Source organism: Eumetopias jubatus, unplaced genomic scaffold, assembly GCF_037043125.1.
Source record: "Eumetopias jubatus isolate StellerSeaLion01/CBP00866 unplaced genomic scaffold, mEumJub1_p1.0 scaffold_3, whole genome shotgun sequence".
Taxonomy (NCBI): Eukaryota; Metazoa; Chordata; class Mammalia; order Carnivora; family Otariidae; genus Eumetopias; species Eumetopias jubatus.
Window position 1 is genome coordinate 103,226,915 of NW_028274809.1, and position 11,488 is coordinate 103,238,402.

At 47.4% G+C, this 11,488-nt stretch overlaps 1 protein-coding gene across 3 annotated transcripts in view; it reads right to left on the minus strand.

The window, feature by feature from the left end:
• TFCP2L1 (transcription factor CP2 like 1) overlaps positions 1-11,277 on the minus strand; it is a 55,080-nt gene extending 43,803 nt beyond the window's left edge. For 2 of the 3 annotated variants that reach the window (XM_088022168.1, XM_088022166.1), the window contains exons 1-3: positions 11,216-11,277; positions 10,577-10,606; positions 7,603-7,754 (exon numbers count right to left, since the gene is read on the minus strand). In XM_088022168.1, coding sequence (XP_087878294.1) covers positions 7,603-7,754; positions 10,577-10,606; positions 11,216-11,277 — 244 coding nt within the window. The remainder of the gene's footprint in view (positions 1-7,602; positions 7,755-10,576; positions 10,607-11,215) is intronic. The other variant, XM_028101364.1, reaches the window with a different exon arrangement.
• Between the last annotated feature and the right edge of the window lie 211 nt (positions 11,278-11,488).

The window sequence follows — 11,488 nt, forward strand, 5'->3', positions numbered from 1 at the left end:
TCCTCAACAGAACAAATTACAGGACACCCATACAATGGGCCATAATGGAACTAGTGAAGATTAACTTCTGTTTTTCATTTTTGTAATGTACCCACATAGAAAGACTATGTTTTGTGGGGGGGGGAGCAAGTTGCTGAAAATATATAATGTGATCCCATTTATCTTAAAAAGAAAGGGGCACGGAGCACCTGGGTGGCTCAGTTGCTTAAGCATCTGACTCTTGATTTCAGCTCAGATCATGATCTCGGCGTCGTGAGACTGAGGCCTAAGCAGGGCTCCGTGCTAAGCGTGGAGCCTGCTTAAGATTCTCCCTCTTGGGCGCCTGGGTGGCTCAGTCGTTAGGAGTCTGCCTTCGGCTCAGGTCATGATCCCAGGGATCGGGTCCCACATGGGGCTCCCTGCTCCACGGGAAGCCTGCTTCTCCCTCTCCCACTCCCCCTGCCTGTGTTCCCTCTCTCGCTGTGTCTCTCTCTGTCAAATAAATAAATAAAATCTTTAAAAAAAAAAAAAGATTCTCCCTTTCCCTCTGCCCCTTCCCCGCCCCACTCGTACATGTGGATATGCGCACTCTCTCTCTTAAAAAAGGGGGGGGCACACACATTTCTACTAAGTATGTATGCCTGTGTGTCTATATAATTAGACATATGTGGGTTAATGCAGGGCTAAGAAAAATCTGGGAAGTGGGATTATGGAAAACTTTCTAGAGTACAAATTTCTGTGCCGTTTGCATTCTGTTTTATGGTAAGTATGTGCCATTTTTTTACTCAGGAAAAAAACAAAAGGGAAAAAAAGCATTTAAAAAAAAAGTATGGGGCGCCTGGGTGACTCAGTTGGTTAAACGACTGCCCTCGGCTCAGGTCATGATCCTGGAGTCCCAGAATCAAGTCCCACATCGGGCTCCCTGCTCGGCGGGGAGTCTGCTTCTCCCTCTGACCCTCCCCCCTCTCATGCTCTCTCTCTCTCAAATAAATAAATAAAATCTTTAAAAAAAAAAAAGTAATGTATTTAAGGATCACTTGGCTTACTCAGTTTATATTCCCAAACTTCAAGCTAAAAATTAATCTGGAAAGAAAACGTCAGCTATGGAGAAAGTGTAACAAGTAATCCTTTGCCTCATTCCTTAAATTCAAAGTCACTGACGTAACTGGGGAGAGGGGGCAATGTAACTGTGCTTACCACCTGCCAGACACTTGTTACTTAATTCTCAAGGCCACACGCAAATGAAACCATCCCAATTCCACAGGTGAGGAGTCTGAGGCTTCTCAAGATTAAGTGACTTCCCTAGAGTAAAAGCTGGTGAAAAGGCAACGGCCATCTGTCCTGGTTTGGGAGCAGAAGACAGGACTGCCCTGCCCCGAGCTCTTATCTCCCTGGCCAATTCCCTCAGGTCACCGTGGGTGGAGAACATGGGGGGGGGAGGGGAAGCAACTGATTATGGTTTTCTGTTCAAGGAGGCATTTTCTACCCCCTCCATTCCTTCACAGTTATCTCCCCCACTCACCCTCAGAGCTGCATCAGGAGTAGCAGGTGACAGTCACCGCTCCCAGAAATGCCGGGGGGGGGGGGCGGTCTCCCCTTTCATAACTCCCGTTATCACATCACACTGCTCAACCATTCCCCAGGCTTGCCTAATTGCATGACACAGGAGAGAAAAGCAGATTTCACGTCTCTCAGCTTATCTGTAAAATGGGAATAATACCTTTTGAGAGAAGTATTCAAAAGAGAATATCAGAAAGTGTAAATTCTACAGTGCCAAACAAAGGATCACACTAAAGGCTGAGGTCCTTGCACAAAGCTTTACTTGGCTGAGGATCCAAGCAAAGTAATCCTCCATAAAACAGCTGACATCATTTAGGGAGGGGTCGAAGTTAAAGATAGGATTTTAACAACCTGTGTAGGAAATGTCTCCTCCAGGTTATGTCCATTATCTGGTTGTACAGTGAATGAAGAATGAAAAAGTTCAGCAGGCCTTCTTGGCTTTAATCTGTTCCAAAGTTAACACCCTGCAGTTCCAAAAGGTACAATTCTTAGTTCTAGAACCAACCCTGTGTTAATCTTTGAATTAGGAAAAGGATAAAAATAGTAAAAAATTTCAAAGTCCCAATTTGATAACCTTGTTAACTTCCAAAATAGAATTAGGGTAGGGGGTAGGGAAAAAAAATCTGTCTGTCTATCTATCTATCTATCTATAGCATTAAGGTAAACAAGTGTCTACTTTATCATTAATAATGACCAATATGTGAGCGCTTCCTATGTGCCAGGCACTGAGAGCGTAAGTGACTTGCCCAGGTGGCTGCCCAACAGCTCAGCCTCAGCAAGGCAGCTGGGGAACTTGGCCAGCTGGTCTACCGCTCGAACCATATCATTGACACTCTTTTGTGTTCCCCGAACCTTAGCCATCCTAAACCACTCAGGGTTCTGGCACAGACAGAGTGCTTAAATGCACCCCCATCCCACCCCTGCACACACACACACTTCATTGCCTTTGCTTATTATGGCTTTTCTTTCTTCTCGCTAAGCCATTCTCTCCTTCCAAAGGACAGGAAGTTTCATTCCATAAATGAATGAAAGTAAGATTCCTGTAAGAATGCATTACTATAATAAGATCCAAGGGCCATTCTTGCAAAGCTGTTCCTTATCTCCAAGACAGAATTCCCACAGATACTGCCTGGGGTTCTCTTTCCACTCTTCTCCCTGACTCCTCCCCCACAGCACACTTCTACCCCTTCCTTCCTGCTCCAACCTTCAGGAAAGATCTGGCCACTGACAGAAAGGTTGATCTGGGACGCTGCAGACCTCCATGCAACAGCCGGCCACCCATTCCTTAGGACTCCATGTCACAAGAGGAAGACACAATTTGTTTTACAAATTGTTTTCACCATACATAAAATTAGCCACTGGGCTTGGTGACAAGGCACCACAGGTAACACACTGGCTTGACACTGCACTGAGAAGTGAACATCTGATGGTTTCAAGGTCTTACAGCCAGAACATGCCCTCATGTTTTCAGAGAACTTTGAAAACACCATTACAAGGAAGAGGGTATGGCACGGCCTCAGAGAAATAGCGTAATAGACATCACAGAGCCGATGCAATAAACGTCAAATACTATTAACAGCTAACTCTTCAATTAACCAAAAAAAGGTTTTGACTGATGTGTCAAAACTATGGTTTTTAAGTGAATCAATGACTATTTGTCATATGACATGGAAGTAGAGGCTACTTTAAATAAGATATGCTGAAAAAGATAACTCAGTTCAGCATTATTAATAACAGCAACAAAAAGGGAGGAGAGAAAAAATAAAATGGAAATAAAATAAGTCATGCCTATTGTTTAATTTTCCAAGTATCTATAGAGCACCTACTTCAGTGTCAACACACCAAGCTTGATACAATGTTTAAAAAAAGACAGATATAACTGCCCGGCTAGCTCAGTCGGAAGAGCATGAGACTCTTAAAAAAAGACGGATATGACATAATAAAATTAAAAAAAAAAACAGATATGGCTCTGCCCTCATAGAGTTTCCATTCTATTATGGGAGACAGACATTAAAATAATTACATTGTGGGCACCTGGGTGGCTGAGTCATTAAGCGCCTGCCTTTGCCTCGGGTCATGATCACAGGGTCCTGGGATCGAGCCCCGCATCGGGCTCCCTGCTCCGCGGGAGGCCTGCTTCTCCCTCTCCCACTCCCCCTGCTTCCGTTCCCTCTCTCGCTGTCTCTCTCTGTCAAATAAATAGAATCTTTAAAAAAAATAAAATAAAATAATTACATTGTGTATTTTCTTCCAGCAGTTATGCCACTATGCTCTCCTAAATAACAAAAGAGAAATAGCGAAATAATATGCAGACATCTTAAGTGACGGTAAAGAGGTTTCAATAATGACAGAAAATGGGGCACCTCGGTGGCTCAGTTGGTTAAGCGGCTGCTTTCAGATCCAGTCATGATCCCATGATCCCAGGCTCCTGGGATGGAGCCCCGAGGCTGGTTCCCTGCTCAGCCGGGAGTCTGTTTCTCCCTCTTCCTCTGCTCCCTCCCTTTTCCCCCCTCTCCTCATGCCCTCTCTCTCAAATAAATAAAATCTTAAAAAAAAAAAACGACAGAAAATGTTATTACAAGAATAGTATTTAATAAAATCATGAAATGGGGGCGCCTGGGTGGCTCAGTCGTTAAGCGTCTGCCTTCGGCTCAGGTCATGATCCCAGGATCCTGGGATCGAGCCCGCATCGGGCTCCCTACTCCGCAGGAGGTCTGCTTCTCCCTCTCCCACTCCCTCTGCTTGTGTTCCCTCCCTCACTGTGTCTCTCTCTGTCAAATAAATAAATAAAATCTTTAAAAAAAAAAAAATCATGAAACAATTTCATGAAGTATATGATCTCATCGATGTAAAGAAAAAGGTATACGAAGGAGGTTCGGTAATTATAAAATCCATCTGTAAGAATATATGACTGAGATTACTAAGAAAAATGATGAAAGGAACTCCTACACTTGAATGGGGAAACAATTTCCAAGCCACAATGAATAGTTCAATGTGAAATGGGGCAAGAATCAGTGAATCTCAGGGCTAGCTACAGGACATATACCTCTACAACGGTCTGTTTCTGGACTAATACTCTAGAATACAGCTTTTTTAATGTTGCAAAGTGGTATTTGAAGCCAGTGAGAAAAGGATAAACTAGGCAATAGCTAGCAGGTTGACTATTTAGAAAAATAAACAAAGTTAGACCTTTATATCACATCATAAATTCCAAATGCAACATGACAATATAAATCTCACTGGTAAAGCTGAAATAAATAAATATATATATAATGCAATAATAATTCAAAACATCACTAGATACCTAATTATTAAGTTTCATAAAAACATTCCAAATGCATTTCAATGTTAAAATTTAGAAACCATGAAATGAAATTTAGGAAACTACTATGTGATTGTGGGGTGGGGAGGCATTCTTAGAATAGAAGAAAAACTATTTTAAAAGACTGTAGGATTTTACAATAGACATTTCAAATAAATTTTTACACAGAAAGAAACATGACATAGATCCCACAACATGAATATAGTTATCACAAAATAAATATAGTTAAATGGCCAGCAACCAACAAGGAAAAATATTTGCAACGTATAAGAACTAAAGGTTTGATAGTTTTCATATATGGTGTGCTCTTACAATCAACAAGATAAAAAAAGATATAAACATCCCAAAAGAAAAATGTGCAAAGAACATGAACATAATTGGTGGAGAAATTTAAAAGACTCAGAAACCTATTTTATAATATTCGACCACAGTGGCTGATACGTGCTAGTTTATAATAACCACAGTGATAGAAACGCTGTTTTAAGTTCTATGTTTCACTACTCAGATGAAAAGACACAATGTCCAATATTGGGAAAGGCTAGCATATGAGATGGGGCATTCTGCTGAGACGGCAATTTGGTAAAAATGAGTCAAAAGCCTTATTCAAATCCTTCAGTCCAGTAATCCTACTTCAAAGATAATTTATTATTATTTTTTAAAAAACATTTTACACAAAGACAACAACTCAGGGCTAAGTGTCCCCCCCCATGAAACTGATGAAAGCCACAGACCTGTAACACATAATACTATGCACGCATTACAAAAATTTAAGTTCTCAAAAGCATTCTGAGTGAAATGAGAAAAGCTCATAAATCTAATAAATGAAAAGAAGACATACATCTGGAGCAGGATCAGTTCTAAAAGACGCATACACAAAATATGTGTGGAAATCAGGCTAGCAGTGGTCCTCAGGTGAAATCAGCAGAGATTTCAATTTTTTTTTCCTTCTCATCTTCTTCCTTATACGTGTCTAAATCATCCAAATTTTCTATAATGAGCATGTTACTTTAATAATCAGGAAAATGCAACTTAAAAAAATATCTGAAGTAAATACACCAAACTGACACAGGATGGTAAGACCATAAGGCAACTCTTTTCCCCTCTGTTTCAACTTTTCTATACTGAGCCAAGGAGAAACTCTTAAAAAGGCCTAGCATGCGGACTGTCAAACATGGCCCAAAGTTGGCTGATTACAGGGGGCAGGGGTGGAGGGAAGGGGGTGGGTGGGAAGGCCTTGCAGAGGAGGCAAAGGTGGGTGGCCAGTGCACCCTCAGTGTCCCCCTCAGTGTCCCGGGCCAGCCATGGAGCCCCAGACCACGCACTCACTCCTCAGCACCAGAGGACGGGGCCAGGAACAAGACCAGCCTCGGAGCTCAGTGCTCTGTGAACATCAGCCAATCTCTTCAGGCTACCTTTAGGCAAAAAAGCAGAGGCCCAGAGAGGAAAGCAAAGCTCCGCAAGCTGGGAGAAAGAAAGAAAGAAAATGGCCAAAGCCACTCCGCAGACAAGCAGTGAGGCACAGAGGTACCCCTCCACAGGGCCTGAGTCAGGCGCCCTGCTGCTAACCGAGCTTGGGCTTGTCAACCAGCGGAGGCCACAGAGCTACCCGCAGGGAGCATCGTGCCCTTCCACTGGGCCACATCAACCACAGCAGGGGGCTGCTTCCATCCCCAGGCCAACGCAGAGCCACCTGCTAACTCGGAGGTGGCAAGCCAGCAGAGGACAAGCCTGATGACCGGGCTGGATTCCCAACCCCCAGGGGCTCTCCAAATTAAGGTCTCCAAGTTCTACAGAACCAATGAAGCCCCGGGAAGACCAACTGCTTCCACACGGCAGCTCCCCTGCAACTCAGTGCCACCCTAGAGCGCACCGCATTCCCCTGCCCCTCTGCTCTGCCCATCTAAAAACCTAGGGGCAATTAAGCCACTTGATGCCAGGGTGTCTACGAGGTGACCCAGGAAGGAAGTGCAATAAACACATACACACGATCACACAGAAACCACAAAAAATACCATCTGTTAGGACACTGATCCACGTGTCCTGATAAAGGGAAGCAGCAACTGAACAGCCATTATCATACCAGGCACTTTAAACGGGTGCATTCTTTCAAATGTCGCAAAATTACACTTCTCAGTTTACACAGGCCAACACGGAGCCAAAGAGAAAAAGGAAAGGCAGCTCAAAGTCACGGCGTGAGGAAGTGCTAGAGTGCAGATTCAAACGTCAAAGCCCGTGCCACCTGCCTGAGGACACGGCGGGCGGTCCTGTCGCCACCGCCACACGCGTGGAACCCAGCCCCCGGTGCTGCGTGAGGACAGGGCCGACCTTCCCACCACTGCAGCTCCAGAAGGGACCACAGACCTCGTATACCTAAGGTGCTCAATCTATGTCCAGGAAAGGACACCGGTCACGGTCACAGTAAACAGCAGCCCTAACGATGGCTGCTGATCACTGAGCCTCCGCCCCGTCGGGGACCGTGCAAGAACTGTTGCCTCCCTTACCCACAGTTGGCTGAGCAACTCTAGAGCTGATGCGCCCACTTTTCAGACGAAGACGCGGAGGCTCAGGGAGGTCTCAGCGCTGGGAAACGGAATCTCCCTGACACACCAGTCTCCTTCCCAGCCAACCCCACTGTGACCAGGTAAGGAAGCCCAAACGCGTCATCCGGGTCCGCTCCCCACTCCTGCTGGGAGGTCTTCCCAGCCCCACCCACCACCCCCACCCCGCGTGGCGGGCGCTACCTTGGTTGAGATAGGTCAGAGTCTCTTCGTGCAGCTTCACTGCGGGCGACGTGGCCGCGCACAGCACGTACTGCAGGGGCGGCAGGCGGGCCTCGTTCTCGGGGGACAGCTGGGGCTCCTCTTGCTTGAAGATGGGCAGAGCGAGCACATCACTGCAACACACAGGAGCGGGCAGTCAGGCGCCCAGTGGCAAGGACAGAGCGCAGTTGCAGAAGCAGGTCCTGACCAGGGAGGGGCATCAATGGCAACACAGCCAAACCCGGGGCAGTGTGCTTGGGGGGGTAAGGGGGGGCATCCCAGACCCACACGTCACCGGCCCTCCAAGAGGCTCATTTCAAACCAGGCCAACCAATCCTTGAGGAGTCTGTTTTTCACTCAATGGCCCTCCAGAGAGTTACTGAATCAAATCATGGAGGCAAAAATGCCAAGTTATCTAGTATCGACAAATTACAGAAATCTCTGTGACAAGGGAAGGGGACCGGCAGCAATGGAGCGAACTTTAAATGCCGCATGGTTTCCATCCACAAGAGATGCCTCATTATGTAGTCTTGCTCTTGGCCTAAGAATCTGAACAAAAAATTTCATTTTTTTTTAAGTAAACTATTCTACTCCTTGGCAGCTTCTCAGACCAATTCAACCCTGTCCTCAGGGATCTGTAAACTATGCAAATGGCACTGCATTTCACTCATCCGGGCTGTGACAGCCCACCACCCCCAACATTCAAATAAAAATGGACAGTTGGCCCATAATCCTGATTTTAAGGGTCAACACTAATATCTCCTAAAGGCAAAACGAGAAGGAAAGACCTCGGTTTTAATTCCGTTTTCTTATTCAAATGCAAAATAGCAAGATGCTCAGAGATACTTTTCCTCCACCTCTGAACAGAACTCCCCGCCATATCCAAAAAAAAAAAAAAAAAAAAATCAGCCTCACATCAGCCTAGGACTTGTCTCTAGATGTACTTTTTAAATGCCCTCACATGGGAAAAAGAAATTCTTGAGAATATGAATGACCTGGGAGCAGGAGAGGCTTTAGGACCTCTAAATTACAAGCCACCTAGAAACAGGTGCCCCCAAAGTGCTGTGTCCTTATCTTGATAACCCTCCTCCCTCTGAGTGTCCCGCGTTAGGAATCAGATTCACCGACCCCACTTCACTATATAAACAGTAGTCACTGGTACAATCTGTTCCTCGTACAACACAATAAACCAGTAGTCTCTAAAACACAAACCCGGCACACACCCCAGCAATCCCAAACAATTCTCAGAAGTTCAAGTCTGGCTTGGAGCACACCTGGAAGCTCTCCTGTGTGGGGGCCGCCCCTGCCACCATCCCCAGCCCAAAGACAGGAGCAGTGCTGTCTTGGCTACCCCCACACCACCCCTTCCTTTTGCCACCCTGGCGCACACTCCCAGCCCAAGCGGTTATCTAGGAACACAGGAGAAGCAAGCAGGCCTGCTCACCTGGGGATTGCATAATTTCATGTTTGCCCAGACCGTGTTAAGTTAATAATCCATGGGCTGCTGCCTTTAAATTTAAAAAAAAAAAAAAAGAAAGAAAGAAAGAAAAGGAAAGAAAAGTAGGGGTGGTAAGAATCATCACTCACCAGTAATTTGTTTCAAGCCTGGCATCCTTACTTGCCAAGGAATAAAAGTCACGAGAACATCAAACAGAAAAAAGGAAGAAAGGAGTAAAGGCCACTACCTTCATAAGGTCAGACAACTTGCAGAGGTTCTGCAGAGTAAGGAGATGACCAAAAGTAAAATATATAAACCAAGGAAAAGGACAAGACTCTCACTCTAGAGTTGGGGGAACCAGTGGCATATTCACTGACCCTCACTTTGGCCTTCACTGAGGTCAGACTTTAAGAGGGTGAAAATCCCAGGTTCCAAGATATGAAATTTAAAAAAAAAAAAAATTTTTTTTTAACAGCATGGACCAAATGCTTCCTTATCCACGGTCCCTAAATGACCCAGAAACCAATACGGCTTTCTGGCACCTTTTACCCCAATTCCCACCCCACCTCCCAACCCCTAAACAATACCAAAATCCTAAAAAGGTATCTAAGGAATTCCATAGACCAATTTCCATTTCAGAAGCAGAAGCACCTCCCATACAAGGGGAGAACTATTTCCTAATGGGATGACATTTTAAGTATCCAGGAAGTTTTACACACACTCACATTCCACTCAAGGTCACCTTCACACTCATTTTTTTTTTTAAGATATGGCAACATATTTAATGGCCACAAACTAAAATTTAGGCAAAACCACAACCATAACCCATCACACAGTACAATAAAAGCGGACTCCATTGTAGCATTTCATGCAGGTGAATGGACACAATTTTCTGCAGACTCTTAACATCTGCCCCGTGGACTTCTGACATCCCCCAGAGCAGCTTCCCTCTGGTGACATTTCCATGGTCTGTAAGGAAGGCCATCATTCCTTAATTAAGATGTGAGACTTTGGCCGCCTCCCACTACTCAGGCCCATGAATAAAAAACAGAGGACACATCAGTTAAACCCAATCACTTCTTTTCTTCTGGAACGGGGATGTCTTCAGAGAGGACTAGCGGACACATACTTATCAGAAGCCAGGACTTCCAAATAACGTGTACTGCTAAATCTGAGTGGGAACTTCTTGGGAGGGAAGAAAAAAAAAGGGCACTCAGAAGGGCTCTCACTTCGGGGCTGTTGGCACCAGCGATTCCTTCCACCTCACAATTCACTTTCTCTAAGCCCATACCAAATGCCCTTTGGGTTAAATTAGACACATTTCATAAACTGTGACTAGGATGGAAATAAAGACAGGCTAAAGCTGGTTCAGGCGAGTTCAGTAAATGAAATGACTGCCCATTAGTGCCCAGCCAGCTGCAGAACAGGGAAAAACAATCCTCCAGGAACTGAAGCTAACGGGCTCCTGACTTCCTTAAAGGGGATAGGAGAGAACTTTGAAAAACAAGGCGGACTTACTTTTCCCTTTGAAGAGCACTAGTCAAGTCCCTGCAGAAGAAGAAAGATTTCCATCAAGGGCAATAAATGTGCCGGCCGCAGGCCAATACACGCAAGACCACCTGGAGGGAGGGGGCAACCTGTCCCTGAGCCCCCGCCCGCGGGGCCGCGAGAATGAAGCGCAAGGTCGGCCCTCGCCACTCACTCGCCGGCCCGCCCAAGGACACCGGAGAGGGCGCGAGGCTCGGAGAGGGACCCGGACAGAGAGGGGCAAAGAGCAGGGGGCGAGGCTTCCCCACGACGGGCACCGGACTGATGGTAGGAAGTGTCCTCTGCTCCGACGCGAGCCGGGAGAAGAGGGACGGGGGAGGCGGACGGAGCGGGAGGCGCGGCCAGCCAGCACGTGTGTGCTCCGCGCCCGCCAGGGTGGTCAAGGGAGGACGGGTCCCGCCGGAGTCCGTCCCCAGGCGGGACTCTGGGCGATGTCCCTCCCAGTCCCCAAAGGGCGGACAGCCGGGGGTGGTTGGGGGAGGCCAGGGCGCAGGGAGGGCGCTCGGGACCCAGGACCCTGCGGCTCCCGCCCCACCCGGGGACGTCCGACGGCGCCTCGCCCGCCGGCCCCGGCCGCGCCCCGTCCAGCCGGGGCGGCGCGGCCCTTACCGCAGGTAGCTGCCGGAGTTGTGCTGGTTGTAGTGCTCGGGCTGCGTGTGCCAGAACAGCATGGCTGCTGCTCCGCGGCCGCCGCGCCCCAGGCGTGGCAGCGAAACAGCGGCGAGCCGCGCCGAACTCGCCCGGTCCCCTGGAAGCCGCGCTCCCAACCCGCGGTGCCGGCCGGCCCGGCGCATTTATGGACGGCCCGGGGGCGGGGCCACGGCCGGACCCGCCCCCCCTCGGGCCGCGCGGCGGGGCGGGGGCCTCCGGAGGCCGCGCACC